The sequence below is a fragment of the Lepidothrix coronata genome, unplaced genomic scaffold (genome assembly GCF_001604755.1).
Source record: "Lepidothrix coronata isolate B3197 unplaced genomic scaffold, Lepidothrix_coronata-1.0 Scaffold38, whole genome shotgun sequence".
Classification (NCBI taxonomy): Eukaryota; Metazoa; Chordata; class Aves; order Passeriformes; family Pipridae; genus Lepidothrix; species Lepidothrix coronata.
In genome coordinates, this window is record NW_016690218.1 from 654,327 (window position 1) to 671,481 (window position 17,155).

Sequence of the window (17,155 nt, forward strand, 5' to 3'; positions counted from 1 at the left end):
AAACTTTCCCCGTAGGATTCGCAGCACTGGCCGGGAGACAAGAACCAGCGAACTCCGCTCCCAAATGGAGGTGACCCTAAGGGTGACCCTGTGCTGGTCACTTCGCCTCGTGCAGCCTCACTTACCCCCTTGGATAAGGGAAGTGGCAACATGCATGGCTGCAGAGGGGCTGGGATTCCAGCATGGCTGGCTATCATGTGGTCAGCCCGTGTGGCCATTGGATCTAAATCCAGACGAGTAGTGCCTTATATTGGAGGTAAATGCAATGAAAACTTACATTACAGGCAGGTTAGGGAAAAACAAGGGGAAATGACTGCTCAGAAGTTTTATTTCTCCTTGGCTCTGCTCATGCACAAGTGTCTTCAGTGGGGATAGTGATGCTCTGTCCTTCACCATCATGCTGCTCCTGCTAGATTGCTGCTGATTCGTAACGTGCGAGCGAATGGCTGTTACCACTTGTTTGTCATCTGTTAGTTTATACTGTCCTGAAAAACAAAATATTATAGAGAGTTATAAAATTAACTGAAGGCAATAAAACAGGCATGAGGGCTCATCTGGTTTCAATCAGCTCAGCGCCCTGGAAAGCAGTTTACCCCAGCTGAGAGCCCAAGTGCTTCTGCTCCTGCCCACAGGTAACTGGCTAGTCTGAAGTGTTTAATGCAAAAACAGACAGCACTGAAACAGGGATCTGGTGAGCACTTGAGATGAGAAAAGAAGTGGAAATCAAGGCAGGCTGAGCTCCATTTACTAGAACTCACTGAAAGTAAAAGAAAAAATATGCCAATTTGAAGTGCTTGTATTTTGCTCCCATCACGGAAGCAGAGAAAGAGCACAGGGATTCATTCTCATTTGCAATAAAATACTTTGAGCTGATCCCATTTTGTTCTCTACTCCCATGTACTGTGCCATGGTTGTGGGGTCACAGATGGCAGGAAACTCCTCTTGCCTTGCCCCCTGAGAGGAGTGAGGATTTGGCATTTTAGGATCTGGGGTGTAATGAAAACCGATTCCTTAGACATGTGGACTTCTAAGGTGGCAGCTCAGCAGCTCAAGGGTTAGTGGGGCTCCCTCACTTTAAGCCCATACATTGATATAAAGGCTTATCTACAAGGGAAAACTCGTTCTTAGCAAGGTAGGAGCTGCAGGTGGGTACAACAGCCCCTCCTGCTCTGCCTCTGTAGCCCCAGCTTTTCGTACCTGGCTGGGGCAAGTAAAGCAGAAGGAGGCACAGTATATAGTACAACTCCCCTGCATGAAGAACACCTCCCGTCCCTGGGATATCTGAACACCTTCAGCAAGACTTCCCTCAAGGAGTGGCCAAAGGTGCAGTGTTCCTGGTACACACCTCACCCACTAAACATTACACTTGTCAGGATGAGGGGGTTGAGCCACCCCTGATCCAGCGAAGCAGCCAAGCGCAGTTGATGGAAATCACAGGAGGTGTGCCTTTGCTTTCAAAAGGACTATTAACGTGCTTATGGTTAATCACACAAATAAATCTCCCAGTGGCTTAGAGCCAAAGTGAGCAATAAAAGCACCGATCCCCAGGCCTCCCGATGGGAATTGGCCAGGGCCAGGGCCGATGTTCTCACCAAGTTGCTGGGAAGTAATCTGTGTACTCAGCACATAGACACCCAGGAATTTTGTTCGATGTCATTCCCCCAAGCACCCCCTAAAAGGCTGTTATCTAGGTAGAAACTCGAAACTATCTGCCCATGCCAGCTGGGATAGCAAGGCAGGCGTCCAGAGGACACAGGCAAAGGGTTGATCTGAGCTGCTTTTTCTCAGTGGTGGCTGCAGGAGTCATGGAGGATGGATGGATGGGAAAGTGAACCCTGCTCCTGTTCCTTGGTCTCCTTCAGGGGTTCAGATGTATCAAAAATTAAGTATTTAAAGGAATGTGCTTTTCAAGGAGGGAAAAACCTTGAACCTCGGACTCTGCTCAGTGTAGGAAGGCATTTGGAGAGATAACTTGGTGTGCCTGGTGCAAGAGAGACTTGGGGCATGGGGGTTTTTCATTGGCTTTTATTTTGTACAGTCGATACCACAGCAGGTCTGTGTATATCTGAGGGAGACAGGCAGGCTTACTTCTCATGAAACACCCCAGGGAACTGAGCTATGGCCCCATCCACGTCCCACATTTCATCTGGATATGGTGAGAGTTGAAGGCATTTGGGGCAGGTTGCAAAGCTAATTTTAAGAGACCTGCCTGAAGCAGCGCCCTGTTCTCTCTCCTTCTCCCAGCCCCAGTACCACCAGGCACTGCCTTGGACTGTTCAGCTTCAAAAAAATCATTTATAAGTCAAGTCTTTGTGTTCTCTTAGTGCAGAAATCAGCAAAGACAGTAAATGCGAGTTTATGTGTCCCAGGGGATGCGGCAGGGAGATGGGGTCCCTCCGGACAGGGCAGCAAAACACAGGGAAGCTGCTTCCCCAGAACTTAGGAAACTTGACTATTTTCTTACTCCTCTCCCCGGCTCCAAACCTCATTATCAGGAGGCTCAAGGCAGGCAAAAGGACTGCGTGCACCGAGTCCAACCTGCTGCCTCCCTCCCCTTAACCTTGTGGAAGGTTACTGATGACCCTTTGCACCCACCTGAATTTCCATTCATCTGCAGAGGCTCAATCAACTCCTTGTGATTCATTTTAATCTGGCACAAAGCAGCAGGCTTGCTGAAGCCTCATGTGAAACACCCACATACGCTCACATTATATAATATGAATTTAAGGAGATTAAATTATCCGGTCTGAGGAAACACATGCACGTATGTATGTACACATCTATACACAGTCTGGGGGGTGGCTGAGTGAAGCTGAGGGCTTTGCCTTCAGAAACACTGAACTTGTGCTTTTTAGCACTTAAATAATGGGGCAAATAGTGTGTGTATGTCTGTGTACAGACACGTGTATGAAGCGCAGCAGCAGCTGTACGTTCTGCATGTGAAGGAAACAAGAGAAGCGTTTGTGTGCTTGGCTATCCACTTTGTTGGCAAAGCCTGAGCAGCAGCATGGAGCAACAGGTGGAATGCAAATAGTCCCTGCACTAAACTTCACCTGTCAGTGTGTGGCAAGATACTGCTCAGTGGGAAAGTAAACAGACGGTAGAACTGTCCCCAAAAGCCCTGAGCATCTCTCAGCAGCCTTGGAGGGCCTGGCCCATTCTGTGGCCAAGCGCCCTGTCCTGCAGGTATCTGCCTCGGGGTACAGCCCATTTCTCAGGAGGCTGCATGGGCACCAGCAGCAGATCGATGCACACAGTCAGGGCACACGCTGGGTTTGGGTTCTGGGGCCCAAAGACGGGTTTTGCCTTCCAGAAATTTTGTGTTGGGAGGGGAAGGCAGGAAATGTGCTTCACCTACAGCTGCCCACAGCGCTTTTGCTCTTCCCTGGCAGCAAACAGATTTGCCTCCCTCTCCTCCTGTGCCTTCCAGTCGTTGATTCACATTGTTTTCCTAAATACAGCTCGGCCTCGTGAAGCTGCTCGCTCCCTTTACTCCAGCTGGAGGTGTGGGGCACGGATGGTGCGCACAGGGCCGGGGCTGGGCGGCCGCTGCCGCTCCCCTGGCATGTGCCGGAGAGCTCTGGCTGCGCCCCCGGCCCCTCGCCATCACCTCCATGAATGCGGTGGATTTGGAACCCCCGTCGTGAGACACAGACCAGGACCCGGCCCCGGCGCGGGTGACGCTCGGAGTGGTGCCGGTGCTGGGGGGTCCGCAGCGCACTTCGGTCCGGGCTGAAACAGCGGGAACGCGCCTCTCCTCTCCTCATCGGGCCGGGCCGTGGTCTCCACCGTCACCCACTCGGGGCTCGGGGACAGCAGGACACGGGGACAGCAGGACACGGGGACAGCAGGACACGGGGACAGCGGGACGCGGGCGGGCGCGCGCACCCCCACACCTCCCCCCGCAGGCGGCGCGCGCCGAAGCCATTCATGAAAAAATTGACGTCAGGTGGGTGGGCGTGGCCCGAACCCGGGCCACGCCCCCCGGGGCCATTTAAGGCGTCGCGGCGGCGGGCGTGGGGCTCAGAGCGGCGGCGGCGGAGTTGTAGCAGCGGCCCGTCAGTCCGGGGCAGCGACGCGCATCGTCCCGCCTCATCCCGCACTGTCCTGCAGCGCCCGTGCCGTGCCTGGGTGCCCCTCCCGCCACCCCGCGCCCGGGGCTGCCTCCGCCGGGACTTCATGTCTGTGCTGTGCCCCCTGCCCTGGTGAGTGGGCACTTCCCGCGTGGGGCGGGCGGGGGGATGACGGCTCTGCTGCTGTGGTCGGGGGGCTCTTGAAGCGAAGCCGCTGCGTTTCTGCCGGGGCTTCGGCCGCCTCCCCTGTCCCGGGAGGAGGCGATGCAACGTAGGGCCCCGGGGCAGGATTTAGGGAAAGCGGAGGGAAGGAGGCCGGTGGCGGTGGTGCATACGCCGGGAGGTGCGAGCCGGACGGTAGCGGGATGAGCTGCGATAGGGGGAACTGCGAACTGTGGGAGTTCACTTTCTCGCACTGGAAGCGCCATCAAGGCTGTAAAAGCCGGGCTGGAATTGGCGCCGCTCTCTCCGCTGGTGTGGAAGTCCCCGAGGTTGTAAAATAAGTCAGCGGGAGCTAAAGCACACCGGCTCGAACAATAAAAAAAAAAATTATATATATATATATATATAAAAACTAATTAAAAATAAAAAAAGAAACCAAACCCCCCAACGCTTGCACTTTACTGTGGTTTTTTACTTTCTCCCCCTCGGGGGGCAGAGCTAAAGGAAGCGGAGTTAAAAGCGAAGCGCTGCCGCTGGAGCCTCCCCGGGTGTGCTTGAGCGGGGCTCCTGTGGGGAGAGTCAGGGAGGTGCTCCCAGGGCATTGGATATAGCTCCAGCTTGCGAGGTACTGAGCTTTTTCCGCTGCCTTCCAAGGGGGGGCAGGAAGGAAGGGACCAGAAATAGACTGCCTACAGCCTCTGCTGCTTGCTTCGCTTTCCCGATGCCTCTTGAACCTTGCTCAGTCCTCCCGGAGCCCCTCAGATCACTGGAATGCTGTCTTTTGTTTCTAGCTCTGATTATCTGAGATCCGCTGAAATGACTGAAGTGATGATGAACACCCCAGCTATGGATGAGATCGGGCTAAGCCCCCGCAAGGATGGGCTGTCGTATCAGGTAAGTACTTTGCTGACTGCTGAGGCATAATTCCCGTGTGGAATTGCCTGGGCTGGACTGTACATTTGGTCTAATGTACCTTTCTATAGCCTGACCTAATAGTAGGTCTTGCTCTAGTGAGAACTAGTCAACAGACTGGAATGTTTGCTTGGCAGGAGATGGTTGTCTAAAATATCACTCGATATCAGAGCGGGTTGGCAGAAGACTTGGTTGCTTTTGAAGTGATTGAGCCCCCACTCATTCAGCATTCCTGGGTCTCTGGGAGACAGGGAGATTGATTAAAGAAGGATTCATGCCACTCACTGGGCTGAGAGGACTCTTGAGATCTTTGTAAGACAGCATACAATTGACCTGCCGAGAGCAGGAGGATGCTGGTTATATGGCATCTACATCTGTTTGATCTGTTTCTTGGTTTTCCTGCCATTTGGTTTTCATGCCCATTTGAGAGGGTTAACAGCCCTCTGTAAGCTACAGTAAGGCCAGAGACAACCTAAACGAGCCTTGAAATGTCACTGGAGATATCAGTGATACCTGAGGGCACGAGCTGCATTCATTCTGAAAGGTCTGAACAATGTAGTTAGCTGTTAGCCTCTAGATCAATGACTGGGGTGAAGAGATGGTCTTCAACCAGCTCAAGCCTCAATATCCCTTTCATTTCCTAGCTTATAGTTAATCAAAGTGCAAGTTGTGCATTTTAGCCTACTAGATCCATGGTTTCCTACACTTCCAGGAGACTTGTTGATGAAATCTAACACAGATACTGAATGCTTGCAGATGACCTGCACCTGGTCTGTGCGTTGGGTGACTCTTACCGGCAGATCCAGATGCAGGGTTCGTCCTTTGCAGATGTTACACAACCTGCACAGAGGCAGTTGCTCTAAGTGTGCATCCAAATGAGGTGTGCTGCTCTATGTTTGCATATTTATGTCTGAAAAATGAGCTATAAGGCAGCAGCAGTTCACTGAAGCATGAAATCAACTGAACTTTTGGCCATGGCTGAGGCCTCCAGCAGAAGGCAAAGCTATATGGAGAAAAAGGGGATGCATTGCTTTTTTTAGTCAAAATTGTGGCTCTGGATTGTGCATGATGTTTGGTTATAGCTGTGTTGTGCTTCAGTGCTTGAGTTAGTGGGAAGCATGCAGCCTCTTTCCTCTTTTACAGTGGGAATGCACAGGAATGAGAGAGGTTGTAAACCTGAAGCAATCAAACTTACCTCTGTGGGATGTTAGGTCATCTTTATGGGTCACCTTTTGAAGAGGCTTAACCCAGTCATGTCAAAGGCCTCTATTTACCTATCCAAATTTCCAGTGAGAGGCAAGATCTAGGTGCCCTGCTTGTTCTCATGATTGCTTCAGCAAGGTTTTTTCCCCAAGTCCTAATGACCTTGATAAGTCTGTTTGGGCCAACTGGGGAACAGGCCTGTTTGGTTTTGAGTGGATCATCTGAACCTGAAGGTGCATGAGTCATAAATGCTGACTATTCATATCTATGCGGGGTTCTTGCATCCTAGATCTCTTCTCTTTAGTGGTCTAGTCACAGATAACTTTTATCAAATTCCTGCAAGAGCTGGGAACTTCACCTTGATGTGAAACACACTGATGGCACCAAGGGCTGAGGTGTTGAAATGGAAGATCCTTATGGCAGTAGGAGTGTGTGGGCTGTGTATGAGGTCTGCCTCTAAATCAGGTTCGTGTAAAGAGGATTGGAGAGTAGGATCCAGCCTTCCTTCTCTGGCTGCTAGGCTGGGAATGTCACAGTGTAAGTCAAGGTAAGTTGAAAGCATCCTTAAAGGGTTGAAAACTCAAGTGAGAACAGCAAGGGCAAATCTGATGTAAATAGCACCATGGACTCTTTGTTCTGCCTCAGACTTTGTGCCTCATCTTGCTGATGGTGAGAGTTTGGTACATGGAAAATTGTATGCTAGTCTGAGGACTATAGTGCAATAACTTAAAACCAGACAGGACTAATGGAGCGTGACTGCTCCTACACTGAGGCTTGTTGTTCTAAGCTGCAACATCTTCCTCCACTCATCTGCAGTGTCAGTGTAACAGCCCTTGACTGGCTACAAGAGGCAAAAAATAGAAAAGTGTAGCCACTTTTCTAGTGGTAAGAGAGAGGCAAGGCTTTAGCTTCAAAAATTTCTCTTGTTCCTTTAGTAGAACTTGTATTTATTTTACTACAGAGATGACCTCAAACTGAGGTTCAAAATGCCCCCCTTCAGGCTCTGTAGAGCAGGGACTGCCTGGGAATTGGTCTGTAGGATGCTGTGAGACTGGGAACTGCTTCTGCCATAGGCAGACATGAAACTGTCTGGACCAGAGGAGGTGGTACAGCAGCTTTGCTAGAACTGTAAAGCCCATCAATATCTGCTGCAGACAGACTTGTCCTACCAAGAGTACTGTCTCTAGTATTTTTGCCTTTACTTGGAAGTAAACTGAGGAAACAAGCTCTACCCTGAGTATAAACTTCAGCAGTCCAATTCCCCTGTCCCGTGGAGTTCACTGAACTTCAGGGCTCCTGTCTGTCTTGCTGGTTATGAAGCGAACTTGTGTTGTTGACTTTTTCCTTCTGCTTGCTTCACCCTCATGCCTCTGCTCATGCCCTGGACTGTCTGTCAGTCCTAGACATCAGATGAAGGTGTGCGCTCCTCTCACTGCTGAAGCTTCCTGGCCTTTGCTGGGCTGGCCATTGCTGCTCTTTAAGCAATGGTATGAAAAGTCAGACTGCAAAACTAATACCAGTGTTAACTTAATTGCCTGCACAGGCTTGAGTAACTTGTACAATTCCATTTGCAAAACATGCTTTCTCAGTGTAGGAATGCCTTTTTCCCAGTTAATGCACAAAATGCTTGTAAGCTTATGTGCTGATTTCAAAATCTTTCTCTGTAAGACAGCTCTTATTACTGTATTTGTGACAGAAAGCTGCTCTCTGAGCCCCCTGAAGATGGTTGAGCCAACAGATTTCAAGGGACTGAGCAGAAGTGAATGGTGAATTTGGGGCATGAGTCTCAGAACAGGGCAGCATAGACAAAACAGAAGATGTGACTGAAGAGATGATGTCATGCTGGGTCTTGTGCCTGCAGTGAGGAGCTATTTCTGGATCTTTAATAGATGTCCCATAATTCCCAAGGGACTTACTAAACAAAAAACTCGTTGAAATGCAGCTGATGGCTCAAGATGCCCCTGCTACAAACAGATGTGCCTATGGAGGGCTTCATGCACTTCCTGCCTGGCAGTCTCCAGCGAGCCGGGCTTTTTTTGCTACCAGCCGGAGCTAATGTACCATTTGCTATTTTCCAGCCCCTAGAAATACCCTTTCTTTGAAGAGCCTCGTCAGCACTCTGCCAGCTTGTCCTCTGCTGCCGTCTCGCAGCAGCACGAACAATGCCACTGAAACTGAGGCTGAATTAATCATTTCTTGGAGCTCTTGTCAAAACAGTGCCTTGACCTGAATCCTGCCTTGCTTCTTGGAAGTGGAGCGGGGTCTGAGCACAACTGAAAATACATTAATACCCAAAGTGTGTGTTTTGAGCAAATTCTGAGTTGAGTGTGCTGCTTCGCTGCAGACTGTCTGTCTGGCTGACTCGCTGGTCCTGTGGGACTTTAGGCTCCCTTTTAGGAAATTGGCCTGCGGAGGCTGAGCTTGCCTCATGCCATCAGCTGGGGTTTGGTTGTCATGGGGAGCTTGAGCTCTTTAAGTCATGATCGCATCATGCCGGGATCTGTCTGGGTTAATCACAGCCACAGCTAGCTGTGAATCACGTCAGAGTGGCTGAATCTGGGTAAATAGGCTTAACATTCCATTCAGGGTCTATGGAAAAAGCTTGGTGTCATGGAAGTCATTTTTGGTGAGTGTAACACCTTTTCACCAGCACTGGGGAAGCACTTACTTTCCAGGGAGCTGTGGTGGTCAGTGCTGATGGGCTTGAGCTGTGTCTGCTGGATCCCTCCAATTAAGCTGGGAGACCAATGCATTGCTGACCCTAGGGCTGATGGCTTAGTGGAAATTGAACTTCCTCTGTAATTGTCTTGTTTTCTTGTGAGGTGCTTCATGTCTCTGCAGCCTTGATTTGTGCAGGGGAAGTCCTGCATCACAGCTGGTGCTTGCTGCTGGGGAAGGTCTTGAGACTGGGCTGCAAAAAGGTTATCATAGCAAGCATGATTACTAGACAAGACTGGTAGGCTGAGTCAGTGCTTATTCCAGGATCTGGGACCTTGAATGAAGACAGGAGCAGGATATGGGGTGAACAGATCCAAAACTAATCATGTTTGCAGCTCTGCTATGCACAAAACTGTTCCACTGAGGCCCAACCTGAAGACCGCAGCTAATCGGAACACCTCAGTGTGTGTTTTTTCCTCCCTCCTTTGATACCTTGTTACTTTGTTGGAAAATTATTAGATGTATGAAGTTTCCTTGACACCATCCCCCAAGATAGGGCAGTATGTCTGTCGCTGAAGAATTATCATAGTTCATCAACCTGAGTCACGGGCTGCTGTGTGAACACTTGATGGAGCTCAGTTTCGAGTCATGACTAGTGTGTGAATAAATGTATGTATTGTAGCTGGAAAAGTCCTCCAGAGAGGACACAGAGAGATGGCTTAAATATTTCCTGAAGTGAGCTTGTCATGCTTCTCAATGACAGTAAAATTTTGTTTTAAAAGCTTAAATGATGGTTTGGGATTTGGAATATTGGCTTGATACTGCTGAAGAGGCACAAAATTCAGCTTTGTAGTACTGGGAGGATGAGTGATGTGTACATTGGGGTGCATGCTGTACCTGAAGTGGTATGTCTGCCAGTACAGACTTTTCAGTCTTGTATAGTTCTACTGCAATGAAACAAAGCTTTCCCCCAAAACAGTAACTTAATTTGGAAAGATCTCATTGCCTTAGTCTCCTTGTAATACAATTTAAATAGTTTTCAGCCCCATGGGAGGGGAGACAAGCATTTTAACTATGGGTGTTGGTATGGAGTACACATGTGGAAGTTGTTTTGAATTTACAAGTGTCACTTGGATTATGGTAGTGCTGAGCTAATCCTCTTAATTGTCTGACATCTCTCCTGCTTTTGGTGTTTCTCCATCCCTGTGAATGCTGAGAGAGGGTTTGAGACTCCCCAGAGCAATGAAAACTTTCCATTCTTGTTGCCAAGACTTCATTCAAGGAGAGTAGAGCTAGATCATCTGAAACAGAGACAAACATGATCTTCCTAAAATCATTTCAAGTTTTGTTTCAAGTTCTGCTTTTTCCTACCCTTTCTAGCTGCAAGGCAAGAGTTTGGTCAATTTGTATGTGATCTGGATTGGTTCTTGAGGAGAGCAGTTCCCCAGACATAATCTGGAGGGGCCTGTGAAAACCAGTCTTGCTGTTAGTGAGCTTTGTTGAGTAGGGTAAGAAGATACATACATGTCCTCTGTGGGCTCTAGAGGTGTTGGATGGGTCTCTCCATGGGCCAGGAGCTGGGCCTCAGCAACAGAGGGAGGCTCTGCAGAAGCGGTTGCAGCCCCTCATGCAGTGTCATGCAAGTGAAGGGTAGGAAGATACCTTTGAGTTGCTGCTAAATTTGATTTTAGACAGCCATCACAACCAGTTGGTGGTTGTCACTTGTCCCCCCCACCAAGTGACCAGGTCAGCCAAGAGAAGGCATCTGCCTCAGCTGTGTGCAAGGTGATGAATGAGAGGGAGAAGCTAACCCGTGCCTGTTTTGCTCTTTAGGTGGTGGGGAGGTGCAGAGTCTTCCTCCCACGCACCTGAGCTGAGTAATGTGACTAGAAAGGCTTGAAGGCAGGTTTTGCTGTCCTGGCTCCTGTGCCACAGAGTGCAGAGCTCCCAGGTCAGAGCTGAGCTGCTGTATTCCCAGCGTGGACCTTGCTGCAAATTTGGAGAGTTTTTTTTCTTTCCATTGTCTAAATCTGGAGTGGGACCAGATTAGGCATATGGAACCAACAAATGTAGCATGACACTGCTGGAGTGGGACAGGAGAGAGCTGATGCTTCCCTATGTTTTTTTATAAAGAGTGAGTGGGGAGGCCGGTTGGGGTAACTTTTCCACCCATCTTTCCCAGATCTACAATTAGTCTTAATCTGCAGCCCTTTTTTCTCAGGTCCCTGTGCTTGGCCTGCTGTTGCCCTGGCTGTCACATTGAAGGAAATCTGCCTTTCTGTACTTTTTCCATTGACTGTCCACACCCCTTCAAAGGGCAGTTGCAACATCTCCCTTCATGCTGCCTCAACGATTAAAAAGCATGACTTAGTGGAAAAAATCCTGACCTTCTTGGGTTCGGCCTGTCCTGCAGCTGTTTGAGATAAGATTGTGCTAGGAGGTTTTTTTTATTAAAAAAGCTGCACACCACATTTTGCGGATATTTGTTTGTAAGGAAATGACTACTACTTAGTTTCTGGAAAAAAAATCTGTCAGGCTATTTTCAAAGAAATTGCTCCAATTTGACCTAATGTGCTTAAAATAATAGCAGCCAAAGGTTAGTTTAATTATTATACTGCTATTTTTCTTGCATAGGAGGCTATTTTCATGATATTATCAGCTTATGTAACCTCCTGAACCACACTTTTTTTTTCCATTGCAACCTTCTAACCGTGTAATGTCAAGGGTACTTTTTTCCTATCCTGAGTTTAGATAATGAGTTGATGCTTAGGAGTCACTGCCTGTACTTCCAGTAATGCACCGTGTGCCCAAAACTGCCTTTGTTTGCCTAAGCAGAAGCCACAAAGTTCCAAGGAACAGTTACAGTCTCACTGGTGCCAGGAGTGACTAATAGCAAGTAGCTCACACTGCAGTGCCCAGGTTGATGTGACCATGTTCGAGGACCTCACCTGCTCTTGTGCACCTGAAGAGCATGTGGGTGGTGGGCGGTGAGGTGGGAGCTGGACTCTTGCACCACTGTCCCCGGGACCAGATGAATGTTTGCAAACAGCCCCTGATTTGTTTCATTACCTTCTGTTACCTCGCCTGACTTTGCATTAAGTAGCAGCCTGATGGCTGTCTCAGGTTGGCAGTCTGGTTGCCACAAAGCTTTGCGTGCAAGGCAGAAATGAGGCTGCATAGCAGAAGACTGAATATTGCCAAGGAGGGAATGGTGCAGTTAGAAGTTGCTAAGTCAAAGAATGAGTTGATAGGATGTTATTTAGTTTTCTGTGGCCAGGGCATCCCAAGGTGGTGGATACCCACGTGATTGGCACAAGGAGAATGACGCTTCATGGTTAATGCTCAGGGCTGCTGGACGGGGAGCCTGCTTTTGTAACTGGAACCACAAAGATCAAAGCAGATCTCGCTCTCAAGCTGAGGCTGAGGCTGGCAGCGCTGCTCCCTGCAAAGATGCTCTTGTGACTTTCTTGAATGCAGACGGTGTTCAAAGAAAAGTACAGCCACCTGAGTTCTCACCCCGTCTGTAGCCTCAAGGGGAAAATGCATTTTGTCGTTATCTTCTTTGGGGTGTTTAAATGCAACTGTAATGTGAAATGGGCACTCTGATAAAATTGTTTGAAATAACAGGTGGTAATTGTTTAATGAGGACATCCGATGTGGCAAGTGGCTTTTGTCACCCAGCAGTTCCCTTCTGGGAGAGCTGGAGTTTAGCTGTTCCCTTAGTAAGTTACCTATAAGTAATACCACCTTTTCTGTTCACATTGCAATCTAGTCATGCAAAGCTTCTGCTAACACTTTACCAGCAGTCTTTCCTGTACCCACATTTCACCTCAGTTCCTAGTAGGATCAAAGTGTGCATCCAAGTGGCATTACCACCAAATATGGGCCTTGGTGCTTCTGTAGTGCATGAGCTTTTGCATCCATATGGCAAGCTATGGATGGGAAGAGATGGATAAGGTAGTAGTCTGTGCACCTTGAGAGGCTGGAGAGAAGGGAGTCCTCCTATTCCTTGCATCAGAAATATGGTACATAACTGCTGGGTATGTCACAGGTACCTCATTCCTGAAGAAATATGGTCCAGTAGCCAGCCCTTCCATACAATGAGTGTGTCTTCCTGCTGAGTTTCACTGCTGGTGTATGGTAGCTGTACCCTGCAGAATGCTGCCAAAATTATCTCTAAAATGCAGCTGAGCTGCTGTTTCAGGCTGGCACTGTGGCCCTGGAGCGATACCAGACACAGACCCTTGCTGCAAGGGTCTGGACCACTCTAGCCCTGGGTTGCCATGTGCCTCCTCCTTTCCAGCAGCAGAGCCTGGAGAACGAGCCCTGTTCTCATATGCAGCTTGACCAGCAGCAGGAAATGAGATCTCAGATTCTCTGATCAAGATAGCTCAGTGTGCAAACTCAAGAGCATTAATGCAAAAGCAGGGCTGGGGGAGTGGGGCGTTTGGATAAACATCCAAAAGGGCAGATACCTATTTGCTGAGCACTATCCAAGCAAGCGTGTGCTTTGGAAGCCTCTTGGGCAGTGCTCATTTCCATTACTTGGAGACTTGAAAAGGTTACTTACAAGTGCAAGACTATTCCCATCACTCTGTGGTTGACTCTGTGTCCAGACTAGTCTGCCCTGAGGACCTGAGTGTCTTGAGTTGGGTTTTGGCTAAGACTGTTTGAATGCAGCCCCTCTCACAGACTGCTTCTTGGCTCTTTCAGATCTTCCCTGATCCCTCAGACTTCGATCGTTACTGTAAGCTGAAGGACCGTCTGCCCTCGATCGTGGTGGAGCCGACGGAGGGCGATGTGGAGAGCGGTGAGCTGAGATGGCCACCCGAAGAGTTCCTCGTGCAGGAGGAGGACGAGGAAGAGGAGGAAGAAAACTGTGAAGATGCAAAGAAGGACAACAAGGAGCAATAAATGGCATCTGAGGAAAGGCAAGGGACTGCACCCTTCTGAAGGAAGAGCCACACTTTTTTTGAAAGTCTTTTTAAAAAGACAAGTTCAATTTTGCACCTGCGAGATCTTAGTTTTTTTGTATTCTCTGTATCGAGAACTGAAGCCCTCGGTGTCACCAGACCTCCTGAGGAAGGAAGGAAGTAACGCAGAGAAATGTTTGCTGTTCTCAAGATCATTATCTGTATTTTTCCGAGGCGGAGGCAGCAGTGAAATTCCAAGCACATGGCAGAGGGTGACCACCCGAGGACTGCTGGAGGGGGGAGCTCGGGGAGGGGGAGGAAAGTTGGCGATGGCAGCGTTTGGCTGGGAGCTGCCTCTGGCTAAAAGCATGAGAACAGAGCCGTAATATCTCAGATTTGCCTTTCTTACAGCTTCCATTTTGTGTGTTTTGGGGGGCGGAAGGGTGTCCATAGCGAAGCATGGCTAAATGCTCTAGTGACAAGGGGCCTGTAGCTCTCCCCGGTTTGGCACCTCCTAGGGTAAGGTGAGCGTCCATAAGAGTAGTTCGGTTTCTTGCTCTCGCTGTTGAGCCTGTTTCCCAGCCACTTTTCCCAAAGCTATTTTCTCCCCCTGTTTGCCTTTAGACTCTTACATGCTGAACAGCTGTATTTGCAGGATAATGTTAGGCTGCTGCTTGTCATCTCTACTGCGATGCCCTAGTTTATCTTGCAGGTGGTTAGCGTAAGGTGATGATAAAGGTGCTTCTGTCTGCAGCAAGAGCTCATGTAGGTTTGAACACCTCAGATTTTTCTCTCCTATTTGCTGAGGCTGCTGTGGTTGGTCTCATGTCATATGGCACCCAAAGGAGGTAGAGACTTTTGCCTCCTTACCTTGGTGTCCTTGAGGTTGTAGGGTTTCATGTCTCTTAAGTAGCTGGTCAATGGGCTTGCGAGGGTTGGGGTGGGGTTGTGGGGGTCTCCTCTGGCTTTGCACTGCAGGGCCTCCTCAGTGCAGGACAGGCTGGTAGCGGGGTGTGTTGTGGGGCTGCCAGACCCGGAGATCATCCAAAGACGAAACACCAGATCTAGTGTGGATCACCAGTGGGGGTTGTAGGAGGGGTCTCTTGGGAGAGGATTAGTCTGGGTGTCCTGAGACAAGATGTGTTTCTGCTTCTTAGCAAGGGTGAAACATTCATGGTTTTTTAATGAAGTGCAGACTGTCTTGTGAAGTCTGTGGTTGTGTCCTCTTCACCATATCCTGCCTCAAGGAGAAGTCATTGCCTCCATTTGAGGAGAAGGCCAGTCTGCTGCCAGACAGGGTAACCTGCTGCTTTCCTAGAAAGGGATGATCTTGCATCTTTGGGGACCAGCTCTGGAGCCAGTGGTCTTGGGATAGGACAAGAACAGTTACCACCTAAACCAAATCTGGGGTCATGGAAGAGAAAAAAATGTCAAGGCCTTAACCAAACTTCCATAATAATCCCAATGCCACCCCTCTTTGCTTATAACTCGTTCCATTTTTAAAATCTATTTGGACGTGTGTGTATTTGTATTTTTAATACCTCATGAGTAGTTAAACGCTGGTGGGGTTTGGGAACCGCTTTTAACATATTGGCAGGATTGTTTTAGTCTTGTCTTGCTTGTGTTTAAACATAATGGCAATAATTTATCAGCTCTGTGTAACTGTTTTGGACAGATCGGAGTTTGGAGATGAGTTAGCACAAAGCAGGAGAAATTCAGTGTTCCAACACTGTGGCTGGTCTCTGGTCCAGCCACGCAGACCCAGTTATACGCACTCCCTGCCCACCTTGGTGGATGGCTGATTACTGAATGGTCATGATGTGGTGATACCATTTTCTCTAGTGATGGATTCAGCTGTTGTATCTGTAACACTTGTTCTAGTCTTGCTGTCTTACTGGAATGAGCTTGTACACCTGCATACCAGCCAGTTGTCTTATTTCTAAGTGTTACTCTCTATTGGTCTCTACCATCTGTACCACCAAGTCAAAGCTGTATATCAAAGATATTACTATGTGGGCAGCAGTGAGATGGCAATCCTTGGACTTCAGACCTGCTGTTTGCCCTAAAGACTTGCATATTTCTGTCTGCATTCTTTTTTTGGAAGTATTGTGTATATTTCTATTTGTTGTTGAACGTATCTAAAGAACAAAGCACTCCAGTAAAACTCCTCCTGTTGTATGATATACATTCTATATTTCTGTAATTCTTTTTTGAGCCTCAGGGAGAAGCTAGCATTTTTTTCAAACTACATTTTTGTCACTGTGACAGTTGTAAATAAAGTTTGAAAATGCTTTCCAAACATACTGGCTTTGTTTTTACTGCCAGAGTGGGTTGGGATGGTTAACATTGCAGATCATGGCCAGTCCTTGTGTTTCAGATCTTAGGTGTGCTGACTTGCAAGGCTAATGCCAGTATCTGAAGAGGCTCATGTGTGTCAGCTGAGGCTCTTCTGTGAGCCTGGAGATCCTGTTTTCATGCATGTGGCTGCCCTCAGATCATGCCTTATGGCACTGTAAACCTGATTGAATTAGAATGAGGGGCAGCATGTTTGCCTTCCATCTTCCTGTGGCTGCTTATTGCTGTGTGAAAGGCTGCAGCAAACTGCTGCTCCAGCTCATTTGGTCCTTAAAAAAAATCTGTATTTATATCTGTAATCTACATTTACCCCCTTACCTAACCTTACAGAGCATGAAGTAATGGAGGGTGGAAACTATTCATAGCTGCTGTTAGTCATGTTCCTTGTGCATGCTCTTACCCTGCCCTGAGCAACAAGCACAAAGGTAAGTCTTGCCTTGCTGTGGGATGTTAGGGTCTCAGCTGAGCTGCCCAGGGCTGTCTTATTTGGCCATTGCAGGTCTAGAGGTCAACTCTTCTTGAGTACTTGGTTGTATCTTGTCACACACTGATGGCTGTGTTCTATGGTCTGTGGTGCTGCTGGAGGAAATGGCATTTGAATGTGATTCTGAACTTGTTTGGTAGCAAGGCAGTGCTCAGGGTATAGAAATCTGACCATGCCAGGATTCAGTAATTAAAATTGTGTACTTAATGGGATTAAATTTTCCACTAAAACCATGTGATAAGAAGCAAACACCCTGGAATACCCATATATTTAAGATACATGGATAGAAGTTCCTGTGATTTGGCAGGTAACACTCTAATCTTACCTATGCAAACAAGCTCAACTTGAGGCTAGTGTGTTATGTTTACATGAGACTGGTTTAAATACACTAATGA

General features: G+C 48.3%; 1 protein-coding gene across 1 annotated transcript; it reads left to right on the plus strand.

The window, feature by feature from the left end:
* The first annotated feature begins 4,037 nt into the window (after positions 1–4,037).
* LBH (limb bud and heart development) lies at positions 4,038–16,224 on the plus strand. The gene is made up of 3 exons (XM_017812896.1): positions 4,038–4,205; positions 5,027–5,129; positions 13,722–16,224. The coding sequence occupies exons 1-3, from the start codon at positions 4,180–4,182 to the stop codon at positions 13,920–13,922; spliced, it is 330 nt and encodes a 109-aa protein (XP_017668385.1). The 5' UTR covers positions 4,038–4,179; the 3' UTR covers positions 13,923–16,224.
* The last annotated feature ends 931 nt before the right edge of the window (positions 16,225–17,155 follow it).